Below are 27,898 nucleotides of genomic sequence, written 5' to 3' on the forward strand. Positions count from 1 at the left end.
ATTAGAAGTTTGTTTGTCCGAAATTGATGCAGAATCAAGACGGAGACTTAAGATTCTGAAATACATAATGTATTCTTTCAGAAATATATCAATCTTATCTTTAAAGGTGGATGTTAAGCAGAAGGGTGTATTTTATTTTTTATTTTGCTGAAATGGAGCACTCAGCTGTGCCCATTTCAATATTTGGGATCTTTATCTTTCTTTCTACTTCTAACTACCTTTTATTTCCTAGTGCCTTGCTTGGCAACACCTCACTTTTGGCTTGAATATTGAGCGTTTGCCATGGTGAGGAAGGCAATGGGTTCTGTCCCCTGGCCGGGACACACCAAAGTCCTTAAAAGTGGTAGTTGTTATTCCCTGCTTAACGTTCAGCAGTAAGGGGAATGGTAACAACTGTGCTGTGCTTGGTGCCTTCGGCATGGTATTTCAGTGAGATAGCACTATAAAGTCGGCATCAGATCTGCCCTATCACAAGGAGGCAAGCACACCAACATACCCTGTCTCCTGCATACACACATGCAAGCAAGCATACACTACACACATGGAGGCACGTCCTTAAATGACCTTAGCTGTTAATAGGACGTTAAACAAAATTAAACGAAACCAAACTAAACCAAGTCAGGATGGGATGACAGGGGTCAGGACCACAGGGACCTGATAATTTATTAGTTATATTTGGACCTAACCTAAGATGTTAAGCGTAATTTTACATGTTTTAGGGGTAGATCAACTTTCGGTAAAAATGACACTCATATATATATCTTCACTGGAGGTTGTCATTTTTTTTTCAAGTGGGACAAACTAGGATCCTTAATAAGTTTAAAATATGAAATACGAAATGAACACTCAAAGACAGATATATATATGTAATAGTAATGGATTTATATGAATTCATGTCAGCATGTACACAATATGTATATATAAATAACAGTATAAAACTAAGGCATTATAAAAATTTCGTGAAATAAAATTGTGTGAAATTAATCACTAATAATCTATAGAACTCTCTTTTAAGTGTCCATCATATATCAGCCTTGAAAAAATATCAAATTCTGTTTCTTTCCCTTCAAAACCAGTGTTGGTGATCTTGAGCGGCCATTCATGTCTCCTCTACTGCCACACCTGTAAATATAAAGATTCCAGGTAAAATCACTTACATTTGTCAGTCAGTAGTCTTATGGTAATTTTACCACATTTAGCCTAATGATTGCACCCAATTTTATAACTCCATCCTCCCTTAATATATAATCCCCCTCAGGAAGATACTTCTTATTAACCTTCAACATATATCTTCAAAATCCAAAGGTCCCCCCCCCACCTCCTCCTCCGGTATCATTCTGCACCCTTGGAACATGTTATGATGTAGTCGCAGGCACAATGACACAGTAAGCTAATATTTGATTGGTTTCACAAATATAACACCAACCAATGGCTTAGGACTTGATACTTATCCTTTGAAGATGTAACCCTCAAAATTTATCTTCAAAATCCAAAGGTCCCCCCCTCCGGTATCATTCTGCACCCTTGGAACTTCAACATATGTTATGAGTAGTCGCAGGCACACAGTAAGCTTATATCTGATTGGTTTTACAAATAAAACACCAACCAATGGCTTCAGGGCGATGCCTATTCTTTGAAGATTACACAGAAGAACTACACCAATATTAAAATACACTGTTATTCTGCAGTTCAATTCCTTTAATATTGGATCAAAGAGTCAGTTTGTATCATTTGCAGGGTGGAGCCTACATAGCTAGCCTAAGGCCAAAACAAAAATACATATGTTTCAGGTATCCTGACCTACCTTACAATCACCTAGTTGTATATTAATTTATTAGCCAGGCTAAGCTTGACCAATCATAAAAAATGTACTTCCTTCCTGTACTGGGAGTCTGACCCAATTCTTGACAAATTATTATATATTAATTGCCATTGTAATGTGCGGAAATGCATTAAAAAATAAAGCATAATATTGATTGATTCATGAAAATTTAGAATGAAAATGGTATTATTTGCCAACCAATCTACCCTATTTTTTTCATACATGTTACCTAAAACACACAAATTATTATTTTTGTCCTAGAGTTTTTTGTCATGACATATATACCAAGCGTGCAAAGAATTTGCATGTGAAGAAAAACGTTTTAATTTTGAAGATGTTAGGATAGGGAAGCTCCTTTATGATTCAGTATACGTACCTTCACAGTACTGTCAACAGCTCCCGAGAAGATCCTACCCCGGGACTGGGCTAAACAGGCCACGCTGCCTTGATGTCGAAGTAACGTCTGAGTACATATCATGTTGTCCATGCTCCAGACCTGAAATAAGTAAAACAAGCATGGCAGTGATCGAAATATGACGTAAATGTTCCTCAAACTATTTCGTCACTGTCCATAATCTTGACAAATCCTGTGAATAAATAATAATGATAATAATTTGAGTCTCTTATAAACTGATTTATCACAACCTAGTTCGTAGGTCATGTCAAAGCGGTTCACAAATTATTATCCTTGGTTATAGGGCCTTTGCAACCAGCCAATATCTTTCTCAACTCCCTGGAGACCATACAGCTGGTGCTGCCATTTCGGCGCTCACAGCAACCCTTCGGTCACGAGCCCGAATTCCTACCACTAGACTACTGTGTCTCCGTGACTTTAAGTCTTCAATGTCTGTGAAGAACTGGTCTTCAAAGAAACTCTAGATCTGCCATTTTGAAATTATAGCCTGAACAAAAAAACAACAATTAAAAGACAGATTTTATATCTGACTATATTGTTTTGAACTTTTTCTCATTCACCCCTACATGTATAAACTGGACTTGCCCAGTCATTGATTTGGTGAGGTTTATATGTGACTTTAGGGGTGAATGGGTTAATGGTGCTACAGGCTTGAGAGCGAGACACCACACGTTTTGTTGCCATTATTTGACCATGAAGGATCCCTGTACCACTGCCAACAAGGTTACCGCAAGCGGTATATAATACGCCCGTCACACATTGAATGAGCAGTTGTTTGTATGATTGAAAAATATTAAGTATTTGTGAGTAATTGATATTAAAAGAGAAATCATTCAACATAACTGGTAGATCAATGAGTGCAATACAACATCATGGAACGCATGCATCGCATTAATGAAACCAAGGGTAATGACTCCAGTAATTACGGTCGGATAATGGCGGTTATCGAACTTGTCCGAGCTTTCATGGTAATTAACCTTGTTGTGAAGTTTGAAGTTAATCCGTTACTAATTACTGGAGATATCGAGCGGATACTGTTTCGGCAAGTCCATAAAGGGGCATAACTCCATAAATTATGGTCGGATAATGGCGGTTATCTAACCTGTCCGAGGTTTCATGGTAACTAACCTTGTTGTGAAGTTTGAAGTTAATAATCCACCCGACCGCCCGCTCACGTAATAACATAATACGTCGACGGGCGTATAAAAACTGTGGATATACATTCCAATCCGAAACATGTGTTTTCAAGCATGACTATATAGCTCTGATAAATTGTTTCTGAAAAGAAAACCACACACCTTTGTGTAACTTTTAACTCATTTACGCCCGAAGACACATTTTAACTCTTCCAGTTCAAAGGTTGGAATAGTTCATTATGAAATGTCAGGGGTGAATGAGTTAGTGACAAAACACAATAAAGATGAAATAAACAAAATAAAAACAACAACAGCTATTGAATGTTTACACAACATCGTCATCATTATCATCAATATATTGTTAGGATAAACTCTGGTATTGCGAGATTTGACTGAAATGAACCCAAGAAAAATATTCAATCAGTTTACTTACTTCGGATTAAAAATGGATTATTGTAAATCGGGAAAATTTCACTCAGTAAAGGTTTCACCCCTTCGCCAGAATAAACCATATTCACCCAGTGTTATTTCCCCTTCACATTTAATTACTTTATTACTATGCATTTTATATAGTTTACTGATGTTTGTTGTAATGATAAATTCGCCTTCATTACAGCGGGGTGGGTGGGGGTGGGGGGGGTGGTATGACAATTCCCTGGTATACATGAGTAGCAATTACGATTTTAAACCGATTGTCCATTACTAACGTAACAATAATCATCAAACAAAAACATCTGACTTATTTAAGTCCAATTTTCTGACTAAGTTTCAAAAATTAATGTTTAAAATATGAATTGGAAGAATAACACTATTGACTGTTCACACTTGCTGTAATTAATGCTGACAACTTAATATACAAATATTTTGAAACAGAATAGCTGGTTCAAGTTAAAGCTGGTGAACAGCAGGTTACTTTTGCTGGCATCTACAGCTTTAAATTCTGGGCATTTTGGTTATTCAAAAGAAGTTGTTTAAAGTTGTTTTTTTAAGACAATTGACCCCTGTGACCTTGACTATGAGTGAAGGTCATTCATTTAAACAAACTTGGTAGCCCTTCATCCCAGCATGCCAGACTGATCAAATATCATCACCCTGGGCATTTTGGTCATTCAGAAGAAGTTGTTGAAAGTTTTTAACATATTTGACCCGTGTGACCTTGAATATGGGTGAAGGTCATTTATTTGAACAAAATTAAAAAGTGAATTCCAGGACCTTGATTTTTCAATCAGCTTTCAAAGATGGTAGAAACCTGGGATAAAAATGCTGTGTTATAACTATTATGAAACAAGTCTTATATTACATTGTATTGATGCTTGTAGGCTCGGATGAATTGATAAGTGTGCGGGGTCACTCTATAACGTGGGAGAAAACCGGAGTACCCGGAGGAAATTCCATGTGATGAAGGGCGTGTTACAAGCCTCAAATATTTCCATATCTAAGTAGGAGAAATGAGTGGGCTATATACTTTACGACCAAACAGAAAAACTGAAACACAAAGACAATTTTTTTTATCCACAATGAGGCTACATATACAATGACACTATATACACAGAATGGTATACACACCGGTAGCAGTAGTATTATATGTTTTATGACACAGTAAATCACACATTATTTAATAGGTTCGTTTTAAGGATTCCTGACTACCACTGCCAAAAACTGTAACTCATAGTATTGGGAAACTGTTTTTTTCCGTCAGGACTAAAGTTTTAATAACTCATCTCTGATAAGATAACCATACCTTGTGGGATTTTTATGAGAAATGTTAAAGATGAAAATAAACAAAATATAATCAACAACAGTTTTTTTAATGTTAACAAATCAGCCAGGGCTAGACCGGGGAATTTGAACCCCGGACTTTAGATTGATATACTGTTGCTCCAACCAACTGAGCTACGTCGTCAACGAAAGTGCCCTGGCCAAATGTGCTACAATGATATTCAAACGAAAGGTACGGAAAAACCACAATGCAGTGGGCCTTGGATCCTTAACGGTCAGAATGTGTGTATATATGCATAATGCACCTCTTTCAATGGCTAAATGTATGGCTTTTTTTCTGGGTAGACTGTTTACAATAGTGGGGGGGTTCTTTTTTTTTGAGAGAGATAAAATATAACTTCACTATATATATTCATTGTATAAAATATAAAACTGATCGAGTGATGTCTCAAAAAGTTCAACCCACCGACCTACAGCCAGTACCTGGCGGCTGCCGCGCATATAGGCTTCAAACTCGCAGTGGTGCAGCGCCAGTGATCTTCGACGGTCAGACGCCTTAACCACTCCTACACTGCGGCCCAAGTTATGTTTAGAATTTTTTTCTTTTGAAAACTACAAATAATTAAGCAGTCAGTTGCACATACAACAGGCCACCAAACAAAACATATTGCATAATTCCCAATTCTCCAAAAGCAAACAGAACGGTACAAAATTATAGGTATTAGAAAGGTATAAGTACTGCAATAGTTTGACAAAAACATATTTTTGAGGTATGAAATTCTTTTGAACTTTTGTTGTATACCGATTACTAAAATTAGTGACTGCATGTTATTAAAATACTTTTTGTCCCTAATGTTATTGTAATTGTTCATTGACAAATGAAAACATCACCACAGTGAACATCGGTGTAGCCACTCGGGCGCCCTGTTCAAAATGTTAGTAAACAAATATAAACTTTATTTTATCAACTCATTAAGGCTCCTCGTCTCGGTAACGACGCATCGGAATCTGTTATTTGTCAGCCTGACTATGTCTATATACCTTTGATAAATTATTTTGGAATAGAAAAGCAGTTACCTCTTTNACCTCTTTCGGACTTTAAAAAAAAAAAAAAAAAAAAAAAGATAAAATAAAATAAAATATAATCAGTGTACTAAGTGGAAAAATTACGTTGGAATATAGCAGGATTCGAACCATCCACCTTGAGATTGTTATACTTTTGCTCTATCAAACTGTCAGCTACCAGCTGGTCAAAGGAAGTGTCCTGGTCCAATTGAACTACACCCATAGCAAAATTAAGGGGAAGTAACACTGGTTGTAAAAAAAATCCAGAGGGATATATCTCTAGTGTTTTTGTCTCTGGTGGGACAGGGATCCGTCCTTGGTTGCTTTTGGTGACCCAGATAAAGGCATGCAGTCAGGGTCTTTATAGCTGACTGGAAGCCCTTAATGCTCTTAAATCTTGCTCAGTACAAGTATTCTTATATATACCGCTTTATCACAACCTAGTTCGTAGGTCATCTCAAAGCAGTTCACAAGTTATCATCCGTAGTTGTAGGGCCTTTGCAACCAGCTATTATATCTTTCTCAACTCAATCAGGGGAGCATACAGCCGGTGCTACCATTTCGGCGCTCACAGCTAGCATCCAACAATTCTAGCACTGCCCAACCATGTACTCATTTACAGCTGAGTAGACTGGAACAAATGGAGTAAAGTATCTTGTTTAAAGAGACACCTGTTAGTGCCGTGCTGTGACTCGAACTGCAACCCTTCGGTTACGAGCCCGGTGTCCTACCACTAGACGGCCATGCCTCCTTAATGCACTTTGAAAGAGTTAATTGTATGTGTATTTGGTACTCATGTGAATGTAATTCCACTCCAATTACTAAACTACTTGAAACTTCTTTATACTAAGTCACAGGTGCACAGTGATAATATCTTTGTTATGTCCTTTGAATAAATACAAAAAGAAAAAAACAAAAGACCTCACGACGATCTGAGTAAACATGCCCTCGTCTTTAACAAATCTTCAAGGACATTAAACGTAATACACTTGAAGTAGAGCCTGAACGCTCTCCGTTAATGGGACATCTGAAGGAACATTTTTGGGTATATTCTCTAGTACGATCAAGATTTTACACTGTAAATCTGATAACAGTAAACTAATTATATACCTTACATGCAGAATTAGATACAGACATTGTATCTGAGATAGAATCTTAATGATTCCTGACCCACTATCCTCTGTGTTTTTTTGTATATATACAGTAATCCCCACTTAATTTTTGTTTCGGATATACATGTGTACATTTAATTTATATCAAAAATGAAATTAAGGGGAGAATACTGTTTATATATCCAAAACACCAGTGTTGGGTGGTCGGGTGGTGCAGTGGATAGTGCACTTGCTTTTCACCAAGGCGGCCGGGGTTCGATTCCCCGATCGAACGTGAAAAGGCATGGGGCCACCTGCCCGACCACGTGGGTTTTCTCCGGGTACTCCGGTTTCCTCCCACACAAAGACAAGGGCCAGCAAGAGTGATTAATATAAGTTAACATAACTTGTTTCATAATTGTTGTAAAATAAATACGTGGGACAGAGGTCCTTGAATATAAAAATGGTATCAATCTTGCACTTGTAATCTTAAAAGTGGACTAAAATACAGCTAATGCAAAATACCAGTGTTTGATTCAAAAGAATCTATTAAAAGATTTAAACATGTGACACATGTGACCGTGAAAGTCAAACAAGGACATTAAGTTGAACAGACTTTATAGCCGTTCAATACCAGCATGCTTCTGGCCAAATATCATTACCCTGGACCTTTCGATTATTCAGAAGTTGTTTAAAGATTTGACTTCTTTGACCCCTGTGACCTTGCAAATGGGTGATGGTCGTTCATTTGAACAAACTTGGTAGCCCTTCATCCCAGAATGTTATTGGCAAATATCACCATCCTAGGCCTCTTGGTTATTCAGGAGATTTTTTTTTTTTAAAGACAATTGACCCCTGTGACCTTGACTATTAATGAAGGTCATTCATTTGAACAAACTTGGTAGGCCGTAATCCCAGCATGTTACTGGCAAAATATCATCACCCTTGGCTTCTTGGTTCTTCAGAAGAAGTTGTTTAAAAGTTTTAAACATATTTGACCCCTGTGACCTTGAATATAAGTCGAGGTCATGTGTTTGAACAAACTTGGTAGCCCTATATCCTAGCATGTTACTGGGCAAATATCATTATCCTAGACCTCTTGGTTACTTAGAAGAAATTGTTTAAAGTAAAAAGTTGATACCGGACAGATGGACGGACGCTGCTTGGGCGGCATAAGCTCACTTGCCCATCGAGCAGGTGAGCTAATAATATTAAGCTACAGTTTTATACAGATTTTTACCCATAAAGATTATATGTTAAGTTTTCACAAGTTCAATAACTGGGGTGTTTGTTGAAGTAGTGAAACCAGACATGAAACAAATACTGTATTTGATCTAATAAGACGCAGGTGTAGTAGAATTGGAGTGGGCATGCAAATTGCAGGCGACCTTGAGGCAGCTCAATTGGGAGAGTGTCCGTCTACTCAGTTCGGCTCAGTTTCGCTCCCCTATTACACAATTTGTGCCTGTGGCCAACCCTTGTTTCCATTAAGTACTGGGTGTGTGCTGTTACGTAACATGCTGAACAACACATGTGTTTATTAACTTAGAATTTTATCAACCTCACATTGTGGCCGCAACAGTCAGGTTCCAATTATACATCGAGTATATAATAGGCTCTTTGTAAGATCTCTCTCAAATCAAACAATGTCTTTTTTAACACCATTCTGGAACACGAAAGAAAATCTACCTGCATACAGATTATATAGAGTTACAAAATCAATCACATGGTTCTAAATTGAAGCACACCAAGTACTGCATGTACCCAGGCCATCCCTAGCCTTTCTCTCAAGAGGCTCACATTCCCGAACCTCGAATCCCGACCCTCAACTCTAGACTCTGACTCCCAACTCTGGACTACTTCTTAAATCTTCCCCAAGTTCTTTTAACAATCTATATAACATAAACTATTCATGATTCCGGTACCACCCATTGTGCATAAGTAATGAGGCACCTCAAATTTTGATAATTTTCCAATTGCAGCTAGCTGACACATGATCGTGACTCTTTATCCAAAGTTCAATTTCCTTTAAGAATCCCCATCCCACTGCACTGTTTTTTCCCCCCCCCTAGATACAGTTAGCCTCCCCTTAACTTTCGTTTAGATGAAACTGTAGAAAAGGTTTGGTCTGAAGACGTATATATCCTTTGACCTGAGGTAGCTCAATCGCTCAAGCGGTTGTAAGGATAGTACAAATGTATAACTAATCTGAAGTCTAGGGTTCGAATCCCAGTCTAATCCCATTTAATTATTATAATCAAAACATTGTTGTTGATTATATATAAATATTTTTTTTCCATCTTTATTTTTTTCTCTCATAAAGGTCCCGCAAGGTCTGGTTTTCAAATGATTTATTGCAGCAATCATAAGTCATATTGTAAAAACAGTTTCAACACTTCTTTACAGTTCCTGGCAGTGGTACCGGGATCCTTAATAATGCAGTATATCATTACATACTGTTTTTGTCCACAGATAAGCCCCCACCCCTTAGTGACAACTGATTGACCAAAAGTAGGGAGGGGGCTTAATAAATGCGAGTTTATGACCCCTGTTCACAAATGTCCGCCATCTTGGATATGCCACTGTTTAGATCTATATATGACCACACCACAAATAGTTAAATTTTAGTTGTTCATGTTATAAAAATAACAGTTATACAGTTATATAAACAGCTATTTTGTTTTTCATTTAATTACTCTTACCAAACCTGATGACTTTTGGAAGCGGAATTTTACAAAATACGTCTATTTTTTAAAAGTCTGCAACTTACCTGGGTAAACAAATATTTCACAATCAAAACAAGTGACAATCATTATGGTAATACACATATTATAGTTTAACCCACTTGTTGACTCCTTTGACCTTAATCTTTCAAATTTATGTACTGTAAATACAAGTTCTGGGTTGGGACTATTTATGGTATATTTTTCGGAAATTTTCAGAAATATTTTGAAGCATTATTGCAGCAATAAACTGCTAAAATTTCTTTTTAGTGACCTACCTGGTTAGTTACTATCAGTCCAGCTTGACATTTTTTCCAGAAAAATTTAAAAATTTAAAAAACAAAAATCTCATTTTTTTTAAATATTTTTTTTTCACCCCCAAAAATACTTGCGCACTATACACCCGTGCGCACAATACGCAAATATTTACGGTTCATTTTTTAAAACATGTTTGAGTGTCTTCATCTGGTAAACTACGACACATGACAAGTTCCTATGATCTTTAACATGCATATCGTGCATGTCGTGAGAATACAAACGATGTTTACGTCAGAACATTACTGTGTTGAACTCAATATAATGATATCACAATAACATGGTTTATTATACATAGTAAAAACATATGATGTCGTCAAGGGATATTAGCTGGTGTCAGATTGAAATGGTATTATAACGATCCAAGAATGAACCATGTTTTTGATTTTTTAATCTGTGTTTTCACAAGAGCTCCTTAATTGCTGTTAATTACAACTTAAAATATTTTCATCCAGTCATTTGTAAACAGCATTGCTACTTTGACCTCATATATCATTTGTCGATCTGATTTCACCCAGTGATCTGTAAACAACACAAAATCATTAACAGTTCATAACAGCAGCAGGTGTATTTGATTAAACAAGAGGCCCAATGGGCCTGCATCACTCATCTGCTTTTAATCTGACACTTATAACATAACATTAAAAGCAGACAAAGGTCAAATAAAGCAACAGGCTCGGTATCAGTACCATTTGTAACAAATTTTAACCCTCGTGACATTGCAAAATTTATGAAGGTCTAGCCTAAATACATCCAAGCATGCTAATGGTCAAAATTTGTCATCACCCTAGGACTTCTGAGTATTCAGAAGAAGTCATTTAACCCTGTTATTCACCACTGTAGACCATAATGGACTCATCCAGATCTCACATAGTCTTCAAAGGGTTATAGGTTTTCAACACACTAGACCCATGTGACCTTGATTATAGGTGAAGTTCTTTCGTTTCTATACACATGATAGCCCTTCATCTCAGCATTTACCTACTCAGGCCAGATATATCATCACCCTAGGTAATTAGGTTAGTTGGAAGATATCAAATATCATCGTCCTTGGATTTTTGGTTCAAAAAGGGTTTAAAGGTGTTTTTTTCAACAAATTAAAACCCCTTGACCTTTTATAAAGGAATCTATCAACCTCACATCATGATTCTAGGCCTTTCAGCGATTCAGAAAGTTTTTGACCTCAATGACCTTGTATATAGGCGAAGTCAATTCATCTGAAAATATTTTCATAGCCTTTCATCACAGCATGTTACTGGCCAAATATTATGATTCTGTGACTTTTGATTCTTCAGATGAAGTTGATTGAAGTTTTTGAAGTAATTGACCCTTGTGACTTTGAGTATAGGTCAAGGTTATTTTTATTTGCATTCTTAAATGTTAGGCCCTATCCCAGGAAGCTTCCAGTCAAATATCATGACTTTAGGCCTTTCTGTTCTTTAGAAGAAGTTGTTTAAAGGAAAAGTTGACAGACGACAGAGCTGCAACACAGCATAAGCTGACTAGGGGCAAAAACAATTGGCAATTGTACTGAAAACAGAGCATAAAAGAAAGAGATTAACAAACTCTATATAGTATTGGTACATAATTACAAAATGAACAATGCTAATTCAAGTGCCATCAACGAGTGGGGCTCTTAACCTTTTCACCCCTATGTAACTTCAGTAGACTCTAGATCTACCATGCATTGATCTGGATGAGTCCATTATGGTCTAAAGTGGTGAAAGGGTTAACCTTATTAAGAAAACCATTGAACATTCCTCTAAATAACATTTTGTTACCTTTTTATTATTTTGTTAAGTCGTTTATTTGGTAGCTTTTGTTTAGGTATTTCATCATTTTATACATAATACACACAACGCACGCACAAAATATTCTCGGTTCAGATGTTAATATATTTTTGCATAACTCATTGTGAACTGCATTAGAGCATGACAACAAATATTTCACATTAACATTTTTAAAAACAATGGATATTTTGAGAAGTCACACGTGTATGTCATTATACTTAGCTTTTAATGAAGTTGATGATGACTCCGGGCTTTATAATGTTGATGAAACCTTTAAGGTGGACTATTAAGTATACTTAACTAATGGCCTAGAATCTTCTTCAATCCCCTTTCACAAACGAGGGTTAATGTCACGAAATCCTGTTAGAATCAGCAATTTCGTCGCGCTACTGTGGCCACAAATACCAGAAAGACCTGTCATTGTTCGGGCTCCAGGGATCAGGAAGAGCTTTCTGACGACATCAATGGATGTCAAAACATGGCCGATAACAATAAACGATGATCCTATTGGACATTACAACCTACACAAACTAAACATGTTGACCATTTGTTACATTTGTTTCAAGTATAGGGTCAAACCCTGTTATATTGAACATTATAATTGTCACACTAGAGGCCAAAAGGGCCTGTATTGTTTGCCTTGCTATTCAAGCAACTGAGGCAAAAAAGTTCCATTAAAAAGTATAATTGGACATATTTTCCGAATTTCGGGGTCCACTGTTCAGTAATAAGGCAGTCACCCTGCTTGCATAAATAACATTTGATTCTCTGGTCCTAAAGATGCTTCATTCAGTTGAAACATGATCAACTGGCCAGGAGATGTACTGGTTTTTAAAAGACTTACACACCCCTTTAAGGCCTCGCCCTTTAGCTCCCAAGAGAGCTACACTCTTCCTTTCTATAACCATTGATTCTGACAGCTCGAGGACCAAGGACGCTTCCATATATACATAGTATATATAGGGAATGTGTGATGACCCTTGACTAAGTCTTCAGAGGTGGAACCAAACCCTGGGGTTAATGCTAGTAGCATGACTTGGGTTACCTTTTCCCCCACCTGTCAAGAAGTTTAGTGAATCTAGAATATCTAATCTGACACTCAGTGGGATCTGAAATACTACCTGTCTAATCTGACACGGGCTGGAATCAAATGTGAAACATGTCTAATCTGACAACCTGTGGAATCCAACAGACTTGTTGGAATGAAGACAAGGTATCGGAATGAACAGGTTTTATATGGTAATCTCTTTTATAAGAAATAGATAGTACAGCTGTGTCAGATATGACAGGTTGTCAGAATACTCAGGAGTCACATTTGAGACAGCTAGGTTTCGCAGAAGAGTGATTACACAATGCAATGTAAATATCTTTAAATAACCAAACTACTATGACAATAATAAAGATCAGAACAAACACGCTACTGTGACAATAAATATGCAAGACCACACACTTGTGTTTCTGTGCACTCGTGAATATATTCGACTGCGCAATAAACTCGTGCTTTCGGATTCGTTGGGAAAACACATTAGAAAAACACAAGTGTGTGGCCTGGCTTTTATCCCATTCCTTCCGTATTTGGTCGAGATCGATACAAAGATCTTATAAACTTTGATATTTTTTCCAAATACCGGGAACTTTTCAGTTCGCCATGACAAGGGGATTCCCATAAAAAAGCAGTTCTGGCTAGTATATATGGTGATACAACATCTTGTATCACACATGTGTGATACAAACCGACAGAAAATATCAACAGAAAATGTTTGTATTACTATTACTATTGTCAGATTACATAGGTATGTGATGAAAAACTATACTCCAACAGATCAAAGCTATACGTGAGCACTCACGTTCGACACCTTTGATCCGTCCAAACCTAATGTAGTGTTTCTAGTAACTCTAGGCAGAAAAAAATCACTTAGAATTCAGAACAACTAAAGAAACACTTTTGTCAAGGACTACTTGCACAACGTTACAAGAGGTCTACTACAAATATGAAGAGGTCCTGAATACACTGGTTTCAAGAGCCTCAAGTGGCCACAAGAGGAGTAAAATTGGACGACAAATCCTTTTTGTGTTCTGTATATAAATAGGTCTCATAAATAATAAAGACAGTATGATCCAATATTGGAACTGGATCTGAACAAACAAATGTTGGTTGGTTCTAATTTATTTAATTCTTAAGGTTAGACAAGTGCCGAAAAGGCGACGTCATTAAATCAAAACCTTTTCCGATATAGTTACCGTACATGTATTTGATATATGAAATTATTTTTCTGTGCAACCTGTGTTTGTGAAGATCATGGTATGTTGAGTCATGCTCATTGATTCGTTTTTGTCAAAAAAGCTCAGAGGAAAAGTTGATATTTTCAAATTGGTACCCAGTTCAAACGCATTTTCATGGTTTCTTAGAACTTATTCTGGTAGTTGAGAGAAAAATACTCTTTTATGCCCAAGGGTGTAGGATAGGGAAATTCCAACCTGGTGATTTCTAGAATTTTCCTATACTAATCTTTGCCAGCTGGACCGAACTTTGACTAGCATTCGATCAGTTAAGTATCCCTGTCCCACTGCTCTGCGGTTTACACAGAGTAACCTCCCCTTAGCTTCCGTATGGATATAACTGTAGCACAGTTGGACCAGGTCACTTCACACGACCTGAGGTAGCTCAATCTGTTACATAATAGCATAACAATCTAATAAGTCTAGGGTTCGAACCGCGGTCTACTCCCCGCTGAAGTTTTTACCCTCGGGACACGGTTTTTGATTAGATTTTGTTTATTTCATCTTTATTATTTTTTCATAAAAGTCCCACATGGTATGGTTTTCTTTTCACCAAAGATTTGTCAAAGTTATAGTCATTCCGGAAAAAAAACAATTCCCATTATGCGTTACGAGCTGTAGTTTTTGGCGGTGGTACTTTCGCTCTCTGCACCCCTGGAACATATCATCACAAAATCAAAGGCTCATCAGTATTACACCACCTTGTGGATAAGACAACTTAGACTAGTTAGATCTTAATTGATGAACACCAAAGGACCTTCAAGGGACAGGCATCAAGCTAGCAATTGGTCAGGTATTTTTAACCTGAGACCAATCAAATAGGCTCAGCCAGCTGCACACTTTCAATTTATCTTATGACATATTCCAGACTGCAGAGAGCGAAAGTGAGCTTAACTCCTGGAGTGTCTAGGTTGTTACATAAGTAGTAATCTAATTCCAGCCAGCTCACTGACTGAAGCAGTCTAATTAAAAATAGTTTGAGTGCTTAAATTTCGGACATTTTAATGTGGAGGTGCGGGTTTGGGAGCCATTTGGCAGGCATGCAGGCGGGCATGCAGGCAGGCAGGCAGGCAGGCAGGCACACAAGGGAGGGGTATACTGTTCAACCTTATATATAACTGTTATATAATATATACTTGGCAAGGGTAGAGCCCTGGTCTACCCTGGTATTATAGAATATTACATAATGTAGTCCGACTTTCCTTTTCAACCGAATTAGCAGACACCAGGATGAGGTTAATTAAAGACAAGGAGTTGGGTAATATTTGAATTCAGAAATCAATATTTACATTCTTATCAGACAAATACAAGGATAAGCTCTGGCGATTCACATTAAAATCAGTTTCACAAGCCTTGCATAAACCTTTATAGCCAATTAAAGTTGTACTTCAGCAGATTTCTAAACCAACAGCAATTAGCTGAACTATCATATATGAATGCTTTCTAATTGGAAAATATTTTGTTTTTATTGTTTATATTGGAAGAGGAAATTGTAAGAAATGAATTCATAAAGATTTTATTTAACGAGAATTGAAAGTGTATAATATGATAAAGTTTAAATGTTTTCTGTATATCTGTTTGCCATATTTAGTCGAGCAATCTTGGATCAATCATTGCATGATATCAAAGTCCACATTGTGATGACTGTAGACTCCTGAACGGTTTCCAATTGACTTTAAATGTCATGATAGATCTTGCAACCATAGAAAACAAAATATATATTATAATAATAATAATAATTTGAGGTTCTTATATCGCTTCATCACAACCTATTTCATAGGTTGTCTCAAAGCAGTTCACAGATGATTATTCGTTGTAATTAAGGTCCTTTGCAACCAGCCATTATATCTTTCTCAACTCCCTCCAGGGGAGCATACAGCCAGTGCTGACATTTTGGCGCTAACACCAATAGGATTCATCAATTCTAGCACTGTCCAACCCCATACTCATTTACACTTAAGTAGACTGGAACTACTCATTTACAGCTGAGTAGACTGGAACAAGCGGAGTAAAGTACCTTGTTCAACAATACGACACAGTGTTGTGACATGACTCGAACACACAACCATTCAGTCACGAGCCCGGGGTCCTACCACTATAGACTACCGTGCCTCCTAAGGATTGAATATATATTTTTTACATTTATGAAGCAGATATTTTAGGACACAGTTCCCTTCAAACAATATTCTCCAAGATACCCTCACAAACATCAGTGAATATTGTTTGAACAAAATTGTATTGCGCGCCATCAAAACTGTTAAAAAGTAATGCAAATTAAAAAAAAATCCTTAATAACTAAATCCAGAGACAATGACAGACAATTCCGACGATAATACTAATATAATCGGCAGAGTTTCCACATGATTACCACGCTGACGTTACTTGGCACATATGAATTCTTACGTAATTCCCCGAACAACCCTACAATTTCAGAAGATGCAGCAGCACTTCCACCAAGTAATTTTTAACGGGCATGACATTTTCTTTCTTTTTTTAACAACTACAGTGAATGTTTTGGTTGACCAAAGGTCACAGCATCTATAGCAAATCCAGGAACCTATTGACCCTTTCACCACTGTAGACCACAATGGACTCATCCAGATCAATGTATGGTAGAGCCTACTAAAGTTACATAGGGGTGAAAAGGTTATAGTCAGTCACTTGGTGATACGTATGCCTCCGATGTATCTCTCCCACAAGTCAGCCAAACAGAGCTCGGGTGAAAGCCTGAAATGTCTCAGCCAATCAAAAGCCACCACAGCCATCTTGAATCCAAAAAAAATCAAGCTGTTCTTTAATCTATCAAGTATATCTCCTAGATCTCTCCTTATCATTTATATGAATAATTGACTGTCTAATTAAAATCAAGTTATAGACCTAAAATCAGAGGCCATTGGAGGCCATTTTGGATGTTGGATCATATCAAAAATCTAAACATGCCCATCAGTTACAAACTGTTTAGCTCTTAAATTATTACATTATAACAATGCAGCAGAGATTTTTATTTTTTATTTTTATTTTTTAGAAATTACAGGTTTCGAGAAAGAACAAAACAGGTAAAAACCAATATTAGTTCCAAAATCTTTGTTCAGGGGTCTTTAAAACCAGCTTACATCTTCTAAAGAGTCCCCAAAAGACTTATGTCAAGATTATTGAAGTTGTATGAATTAAGCTAGAATAAAAATGTACAAGTTGTTCTACATTTGTAACTACATGTTAATCTTAGAAAAAAAAGAGTTCATAACCAACTCTTCAAGATCATACACCTCAATTTTGTCACTTAACCCTTTCACCCCTATGCAACTTTAGTAGACTCTATCATGAATTGATATGGATGAGTCCATTATGGTCTACAGTGGTGAAAGGGTTAAGGATCCTTGTTCCACCGCCAGCAAAACACTAAAGAATTCCACTGTGGATATTGGTATATACAGTTACCTCCCCTTAGATCTGTTTTGGGCGTATCAGTGCAACTGAACATGGACCAGAGCACTTCCTTAAGGATCGAAGCTCACTTTGTTAAAGCAAGTACTATATATAACAATCTGAGGTCCAGGTTTTGTTGGTCTAGCCCCGCTGAGTTGTTTTTTTAAACTCGGAAACACTGTTGTTGATTATATTTAGTTGATTTCGTCTTCATAATTTTTTCTGGAATGTCTTGCAAGATTTTTTTATTCATTTTTTCAAAAATTATTTCTTGAAGTGGGTAATGTTGGAAAAAGAGTTTCAAATGCATTGTAAAAACTTTGTTGCAGTGGTATAAGATGGATCCTTTGAACACTGTTGTTGGAATTATATTTTGTTGAATTCATCTTTATAATTTTTTCATGAATATCTTTGCAAGATATGGGGTTTTTTTCAGAAACAATTTATTGAAGTGGGGTATTCAAGTAATGCTGAAAAAAGAGTTTACAATGCAAAGTAAAAAGTTTGTCGCAGTGTCACGGGGATCCTTAAACAATAATTTTCTGAAAATTTGCAGATACAATTTAGCAGTACAGTACAATTTTGCAGGGAACGTAGTAATCACTGATGTTTTTTAACTCATTTACCCCTGAAACTTCATAATGAACTATTCAAACCTTTGAATTGGAAGGGTTCAAATGTGTCTTCAGTGGTGAATGAGTTTAACTGTCAACACGTAAGGATCAGTTATATAAGACTTTACAGGAAGCTACGAATCTGCGGAATGAATCTGTCGCCTGATTTTGAATATGAACATATGATATGACAACAATAAGAACAGCGGTAACAAACGTGCTTCAGCACTTGATCCAATAATCACTTGAGCCTTTGTAAGGATGCGTCAATATTGAACGGGTCATTGTAAGCCCACGTAAACTGACACGGTGCCAATGCTGATGATGATGATGATGATGACGAAAATGAAGGCATTCCATTGGCCTCTGGCAGTGGCAGCATCACATGATCTCTAATACCGTGATCTGATATTTAAGAACGCTCGACAACTCAAGCCGGAGAAACCTCTCCACCCTTCATCCCTTGATCACCACCGTTTTGCCGACGTCGCAAATATGAGGAACTTAACACTGTTGTTAATGCTTGCATGTGCTTTGGCTTGTATTGAAGGTAAGTCAGCTTTGAAATAGCATTTTTTTCATGAATTCATTACTTATATTCTGGAACAATTTCCGATATATTAGCAAATGTATTCACAAGTTCTAACAAATGAAAGGGGAATCGGGAGGTGGGTGGTGGGTATTTCTTGTGTCTTTTTGTTTTTTTCACAAAAATGACTTCAAATTCATACTACCAAATGCAAGTTTACCATTTTTTAATGTCAAAAACCATGATTTTGAGATACACTGGGACGTAATTTTTTTTCTGAAGTATTTTAAAATGATAACTGTAAATGTTACAATTTTCAGTTAAAAAAATAGACTTTTTATATTTTTAACAAAGAACTGAGAAATGTTTCAGAATATTTTCTTTTCTTTTGGAAAAAGACAAAATTTAAATGATCGTGAATTTAATTATATAAACAACGAGAACTAATCAGTTAAATAATCTAAATTATTGGCATATTTATTTATCATTATATAAAAGCAGTTCATGAGAAAAGATATCTTCAGCTTCCCAGCAGAGAGGACAACAGAGAAGACATCGATTACACATTATTAACGATGCTATATCATTCGGAAGAAAGAATGAACTACATCTATCCCTCAATAAGCCCATGCCTGGTAATAAGCCCACCCACATCTACTTAAGTTCCGTAGAAAGAACAGTTAATGTTATTTTATTGTCCTGTTATAAACTCATCCCATACTTTAATTGATTATGTCTGATCCCCCTGGGATTATTGAAGGCTATAAACATGGTTGAATTATATAACCTTCAGCATACTGATGTTTAGCCAGTAATCTCATTTAATTTTTTTGCTTTGGCAATTAATGTGCTTTAGAAATCGCCCCTTAACAGTGTAAAATTTTGCGAATATTGTGTTTGATAGTATTTTCAAACTGACACTCCGGCCTCCTTTTTATGATAATTTTTAAGATTTACTACCAAGCTATGACCCTAGCTGTTGAAAGGACGTAAAACCCAAACAAAAACAAACCTTTTACCTAAGATCTGTGTATGTATAGCAGTCATTTTATTGAAGAGGAAGCATAATCTAAGATGCAATTAACATTGCAATTACATGGTTGATAACAAGGTGATAACATTGTGATATCAGTTGATAACAAGGTGATAACATTATGATATCAGTTGATAACATTGTTTTATCACCATGCATCAAGGTGATAATGGATTGATATCAGTTGATAACAAGGTGATAGCATTGTGATATCAGCTGATAACAAGGTGATAGCATTGTGATATCAGTTGATAACAAGGTGATAACAGTTGATAACAAGGTGATAGCATTGTGATATCAGCTGATAACAAGGTGATAGCATTGTGATATCAGTTGATAACAAGGTGATAACATTGTGATAACAGTTGATAACAAGGTGATAACATTGTGATATCAGTTGATAACAAGGTTATAACATTGTGATATCAGTTGATAACAAGGTGATAACATTGTGATAACACGGTGATAATGTAGAGATATTGAGGTGATAACAACTTGATTACATTGATCATTATAGGTTATAACATTGTGATAACATGGTGATAATGTAGAGATATTGAGGTGATAACAACTTGATAACATTGATCATAAGGTTATAACATTTTGGTAACATGGTGATGATGTCCATTTTTTTCTGTTTGTGATACTGCAAGTCCTTAATTTTTTAATGTAAATTTTTCATAGGTTAATCAATACAGAGTAACCTGTAATTATATTCAACTTTTTTCTTTTCTCAATTGAATGATTAGGCAAATTCCACACATTTATCGTATCATTTTGTTGCGTCTGTAATAAATGATTGAATATATAAAGAAAATGGATATAATCACAACATGCTCAAGCGTCACCAATAAGTGGAATTTATAGTTTATTTGGCCGACTAGTTTCGCCTCGAAAGTTGAGGCTTCATCAGGACAATTTTACAATGTTTTAGACACCTAAATTACTTTTTTAGTTGTTCAATTTTATATTGTGATGTAAATTAAATGATCGAATAGTTTCGAAAGGGAAAAACTGACAAAAATAGGCAGAATTATTTGTAACAATGACGTCATTTAAAGGATCCCAATGCTGGCATTCCACTGGAGCGGCATTATCCTCTTATTCTAGACACACTGTAGCGACCTTAAGCTCCCCTTAATTACATGTCGGCTCCATAACTAGCAGGACTAAATATCTCCAGAAATACCACTGATTATCAATTAGCTCAGTTTGTTAAAGCCACTGCGTGCGTTGTTATTTAGAATCCCAGGGTTCAAATACTGGTCCTTAACAGGCTGTTGCATTTTTACTTTCAGGAACGTTCTTGTTAATTATGTCTTTATCTAATCTTTATCATTATTTGTTTTTATAAAAGTACTGGTTCCTATCAGAGATGTTTTATTATATTAAAGCTAAAATAGTTTGATGCTCGTAAGAATGTTTCAAGCTGATGGTTAAAGTTTCTGGCAGTGGTAAGGGGATCTGCATGTATGACCTGTCAATTCTGTGCCAAAATAACCAATAATCAAATAAACTTACTTCTGAAAAGATTATATTTTTTCTTCAATATGTGCCATGCCATGATGGAGGTCACTTTGAGGAACCAAAATTATCGAATAAGAAATAAAGCTGCTTGTTTTTTTTCCATGAATTGATTAAATAATTGTATTTGATATACATGTAATGCCTTTTGTTTCAATTGCCAAGATATCTTGGTTACTGCCGATATATTAATGTCAAGGTGCTATTTTCCTTTTTCTTTCCCTCAATATACCAGTATTGCAAAATCTCTTTAAAGCCCCCAGCACTATCATCCTGGCCAGCAATAATGATCAATTTCAAAGTTGATAAACTTGTTTCATAATTGTTGTAAAACTTCTTTATATTAATGCAGAACTTTCCACTGGGCAAATTGTGGCAATAATAAACAAGGTTTTACCGTACAGAAATGTGCTCAAATTAAATACTTTAGATAAATTTCGAACGTGATTTCCTTAATTTGGTGAATTTGGGCATGCTTCACGCTTTGCAAAAGTATTATACAGCAAAACCTGTATTAAGAGACCATCCTCATGGAGTACAAAAAGTGGTCTCTTTATACAGGTGGTCTCTTAATACAGGTGGTCTCTTAATTCAGGTGGTCTCTTAATTCAGGTGGTCTCTTAATACCGGTTCAGTTCACAATGGTATCACTAAAACGTCGAACATTTAAAGTGGTCTCTTAACACAGGTTAGAGGTCTTTTAACACAGGTTACAGGTTTCTTAATACAGGTTACAGGTCTTTTAACACAGGTTACTGGTTTCTTAATACAGGTTACAGGTCTTTTAATACAGGTTACAGGTCTTTTAACACAGGTTACAGGTTTCTTAATACAGGTTCAATTTACAATGAAATCGCTAAAACAGGAAACATTGAAAGTGGCCTCTTCACATAGGTGGTCTCTTAATACTAGGGCTGGAAAAGGTAACCAGGTGGTCTCTTAATACTAGGGCTGGAAAAGGTAACCGAGTACCCGGTTGCGGTTCGGTTACGAGTACTATAATCCGGTTACAGCAAATCCACGTACCCGAAAACTGTCCCAAAATTTAGTCAGTATTTATTGACATCCCGGGCAGAAATGTCGCTCCTGGCTGCTGATTGACAGACCTCGAAAACACTCATGATCAGTATACTTGCTTTACTATTGAGTGCATGTAAACAATAAACTTTGAATGTAAACATCATATTGACTGATAATAAATTCTGTTGAACAATGTAACTCAGGCATGCAGCTAGCGTCAGTGTTCTGACCGGAAGTGATGCATTGAAATACATAAGTGTGCATAGCGTTGACAACACACAAGAGTGAAATGAGACAACAAAAATTTCTTATCGGGAGGCTAGCGATATATAACCAATTCATAACGATTTTGAGAATTTGCAACATTTTACAACTGTATTCACAAGGCATAAGTATTGAGTTATCTTTGTTTATGCATTTAATGAATTAGGTAATAATATTTTTATCAAAATAAAGAGCCATTCAGTGGTGGCCTTATTTCATTAAACAATAAAAACATGGTTACTCAGTTTCGGTTGCAGCCCTACTTAATACAGGTTCATTCTCAATGAAGTCATTAAAATTTGAACCATTTTAAGTGATCTCTTAACACAGGTGGTCTCTTAATACAGATAGTCTCTTAACACAGGTGGTCTCTTAACACAGGTGGCCTCTTAACACAGGTGGTCTCTTAATACAGATGGTCTCTTAACACAGGTGGTCTCTTAACACAGGTGGCCTCTTAACACAGGTTGTCTCTTAATACAGGTGGTCTCTTAATACAGGTGGTCTCTTAACATATGTGGTCTCTTAATACAGGTGGTCCCAGGCCTTAACACAGGTGGTCTCTTAACACAGGTGGTCTCTTAATACAAGTTCACTTAAAAATGAAATTGCTAAAACTCAGGGTCCTTCAACGTAAACACAGGCTGAGTCCTTTAGTAGAAGTGGTTGCATGAACAGGTTTGTATTTACATATTAATACACTTTTTTATATAACATTGATTGAATTAACTGACTAAATTAATTAATTGGCAAGATGTAATTGTTGAATTTTAAATTCTATATCATTAACTGTGTTTTGATTCCAGCGTTTGGGATGTACCGCTACGGGCCTGTCGATATTTTAGACAGCGGTGACCCGACCAAATTCAGCAGAAAGGTCAAAAGTGCAAGTAAGTGCAACATTTTATATAAAAAAAGTATTTACCAAAAAAAGAATTGTGTCAAGATAAGACAGAATTGATTTGACCTCTAATTTTGCACTTCCTTCATATCGTTATATATATATAATTAGATGTTAATTAAGACTGATATTAGCGTAACAAAATAATAAGGTAAAATACATGATACTGTCAACACAGATATTTTAGCGATAGGTTTATTTCAGTGTGTTCTGCACTCTAAAGTTTGCACTTTTAACCCATTCACCCCTAGGTAACTTTAGTAGACTCTGCCATACATTGATCTGGATTAGTCCATTATGGTTTACGGTGGTGAAAGGGTTAATTATGAATGTGCCAATAGAAGTTACTGTGTTATATTTTCTATTGCATATAACGATGGTCACACACATACAAATTCATCAATGCACTAAATCTGTTCAAATTCAATAATGTGCGAAAATTGGAGTGAACTAAAATATGTACGTTACTGTAATTCCATTAACTTGCCCCTAAAAAAGACCTTTTAACATTTATTTCTGACATCTGAAATGAGCAGATTCTGCTCAATTTCATCTAATTGATTATAATTATAGAAAGGCTTGAACATTTAAAATATTTCAAACACATCTGTAATAGGGCTCAGTGTAAGCTCTATCTGTAGTAGTATTGTCGCTACGTTTCTTCTGTTGAACAATTACCAAACACATCTGTAATAGGGCTCAGTGTAAGCTCTATCTGTAGTAGTATTGTCGCTACGTTTCTTCTGTTGAACAATTACCAAACACATCTGTAATAGGGCTCAGTGTAAGCTCTATCTGTAGTAGTATTGTCGCTACGTTTCTTCTGTTGAACAATTACCAAACACATCTGTAATAGGGCTCAGTGTAAGCTCTATCTGTAGTAGTATTGTCGCTACGTTTCTTCTGTTGAACAATTACCAAACACATCTGTAATAGGGCTCAGTGTAAGCTCTATCTGTAGTAGTATTGTCGCTACGTTTCTTCTGTTGAACAATTACCAAACACATCTGTAATAGGGCTCAGTGTAAGCTCTATCTGTAGTAGTATTGTCGCTACGTTTCTTCTGTTGAACAATTACCAAACACATCTGTTATAGGTCTCAGTGTCACATCAGTGTTAATTCAGCTCTATCTGTAGTAGTATTGTCGCTACGTTTCCTATGTTGAATGATTACCAAGCACATCTGCATGTTTATAAGCAGTTTTAACACATGGGAGTATTTATTTGGTTTGACTCATGCTGCAACAACAACGATAACCTCATGGCCTCCTGGGAATCTTTCTGAAGGATAAGCAATGTTATATACATGACTGTCAGGACTTAAAATTAGAGGCTGATCATTCAAGTCCATGNCCCCCCCCACTCCTCATTTCTTTTACCCATTCACATCCCCTGACATATTTCGGAAAATGACCCACCCACCCTTCTGTCAATTTTCCTTTAAAAAACATGTTTTTTATACATAATTCTCATTCTTTCTTCATTTATTGAAACATATTTTATTGACAATTAATAGTCGACGGGATTGTGCACAAGTTCTTTAAACTTTTCTGACAATCTCTTTCCCATATCGCACTCTTGATCCAGCACTGTATGAATATGTTTATATAAGATTTGTAATCAAAATTTAACTCCCTATACCACAATCACAAACTCTCCATGCATGGCATGGCAAATTAATGTCTGTCTGCCATATTTCGCTGATTAGGATTTTTCGACTTATTAATTCATGAGAAAATAGACTGAACTGAATAAATACAGCCAGCTAGGTCATTAAGTCTGTCCAACTATACTACATGTTCTGAAATCTAACACATAACTCTAGTACTCTGGTATTTATCTCACACTTGTTATCTTAAAAGTGGACTAAAATACAGCTACAGGCAGTAGAATATCAGTGTTTGATTCATAAGAACCTATTAAAAGATTTAAACATATGACGCCTGTGACCTTGAATGTCGAACAAGGACATGCTTCTGGCAAACTATCATTACCCTGGACCTTTTGGTTATAAAGAACAAAACATTTAAAGATTTAAACATATATTGACCACTGTGACCTTGAACTTGGTAGTCCTTCATCCCAGCATGTCAATGGCCAAATATCATCACCCTTGGCCTTTTGCTAATTAAGAAAAAGTCATTCAATGTTTTTTTAAACATATTTGACACCTGTGACCTTGAATGTATATGTCAAGGTCATTCTTTTGAACAAACTTGGTAGTCCTTCATCCCAGCATGTTACTGGCATTATCCTAGGCCTCTTGGTTATTCAGAAGAAGTTGTTTACAGGTTTAAAACATATTTGAACCCTGTGACCTTGAAAAAAGATAAAGATCATTCATTTGAACAAACTATGTAGCCCTTCATCCAAGCATGCTACTAGCCAAATATCATCACTCTAGGCCTATTGGTTATTTAGAAGAAGTTGTTTAAAGGTTTTAAACATATTTGCCTTCTGTGACCTTTAATAAAAGTCAAGGTCATTTATTTGAACAAACTTGGTAGCCCTTCATCCCAGCATCTTACTGGCCAAATATCATCATCCTAGGCCTCTTGGTTATTTAGAAGTTGTTTAAAGATTTTAACATATTTGACCCCAGTAATCCCTTCGGGCCAGGTGAGCTTATAAGTACATCGTTCAGTGAAAATAAATACATTGTTCAGTGAAAATAAAACTAACAGCAAAAGTACATGAAAAAATTACAGAAAGATGCAGAAAAAACCTGGTTACAATATTCATCAACTTTTCAGGGCTGCTGTGTGAAGTGGAATCCAAATTGAAATGGATATTCTGCATTACGCTATAGTCAACAAGCTAATAAAAGCTTGCTTTGATCAATTAACATATGGGGGGGGGGGGTATGCTAATTACAGAAATCCATGGAGGATTGTTTGACAGAAAGTTAATGCAAAACAAATGAAGTAATCTCCGTAGGAAAATATGGGTTGAGATGGGTGTCACTTGTATTATTACTGTTGTAACTTATATTAGAATGAAAAATGCAAAATCGTGCCAAGCAATGATACTTAAACTTAAGATTTTGATCTTTTACTGTATTTTGATACATGCTTCCCATGTTTAGTAATAATTGAATCGTGTTTGAACCTGAGAATTTTCTCCCACTCCTCTGAGAAAAAGTGAAATTTAACATCATTGGTAAATTGTAAGTGCGTCACTTCTACATCTAAATCCCCCTTAGGGGTTTTATTATAGTAATGTTTACACACATGGACATGCTCTGTTAACCGAGACAGGTGAATTGACTACGGAACATTAATCATCGCTAAATAGATTTCAACTTTCACATCAGATAAACCACTCTCCCATGTTTATATTATATAGTATATATATTAAAATGTCGAAAATTTCAAAGATGAAAATGTTAGATTCGATTTGCATCAATTTGTAACAAAACAACCTTTCAACGGTTTGAGTAAGTTAGTAATGCTTTTGCCCAAATAAACCCCTGAAATAAGTTGACTGATCAATTTGAAAATGTATTTGGTATTTTGCCTTATAGGGTGAAAATGTCACGCCATTATAAATGCTAACAGAAATTGTAAAGATTAACCTATCAATACTGCTAATGGAAGATATCTTGAATATTAATGAAACAAAAAACAAGAGGCCCAATGGGCCTGCATCGCTCACCTGTTATTAATCTAACACTTGTAATCTTAATATTTCATAAGAACCTATTAAAAGATTTAAACATATGACACCTCTGACCTTGATTGTCGAACAAGGACATTAGGTTGAAAGTGGATCAAGGTCATTCATTTGAACTAACATGGTAATCCTTCATCCCAGCATGCTACAGGCCCAATTTCAGTACCCTGGCCCTTTTGCTTATTGAAAAGAAGTCGCTTGAAGATTTTACGACATTTGACCCCTGTGACCTTGAAAGTTGGTCAAGGTCATTCAGTTGAACAAACTTGATAGTCCTTCATCCCAGCATGCTACAGGCCCAATATCAGTACCCTGGGCCTTTTGGTTATTGAGAAGAAGTTGTTTGAAGATTTTAAGACATCTGACCCCAGTGACCTTGAAAGTGGGTCAATGTCATTCATTTAAACAAACTTGGTAGCCCTTCATCCCAGCATGCTACAGGCCCAATATCAGTACCCTGGGCCTTTTGGTTATTGAGAAGAAGTCGTTTGAAGATTTTATGACATTTGACCCCTTTGACCTTTGAAAGTTGGTCAAGGTCATTCATTTGAACTAACTT

General features: G+C 36.2%; 1 protein-coding gene across 2 annotated transcripts in view; it reads right to left on the minus strand.

The window, feature by feature from the left end:
- Nucleotides 1–859: 859 nt before the first annotated feature.
- LOC110446163 (E3 ubiquitin-protein ligase TRAF7-like) overlaps nucleotides 860–27,898 on the minus strand; it is a 77,618-nt gene continuing 50,579 nt past the window's right edge. For both annotated transcript variants that reach the window (XM_021491172.1, XM_021491173.1), the window contains 2 exons: nucleotides 2,199–2,318; nucleotides 860–1,122 (listed from right to left, as the gene is read on the minus strand). In XM_021491172.1, the coding sequence (XP_021346847.1) occupies nucleotides 1,111–1,122; nucleotides 2,199–2,318 (132 nt within the window). In that variant the 3' untranslated portion in view covers nucleotides 860–1,110. The remainder of the gene's footprint in view (nucleotides 1,123–2,198; nucleotides 2,319–27,898) is intronic.

Source organism: Mizuhopecten yessoensis, unplaced genomic scaffold, assembly GCF_002113885.1.
Source record: "Mizuhopecten yessoensis strain PY_sf001 unplaced genomic scaffold, ASM211388v2 scaffold2597, whole genome shotgun sequence".
NCBI classification, from domain to species: Eukaryota; Metazoa; Mollusca; class Bivalvia; order Pectinida; family Pectinidae; genus Mizuhopecten; species Mizuhopecten yessoensis.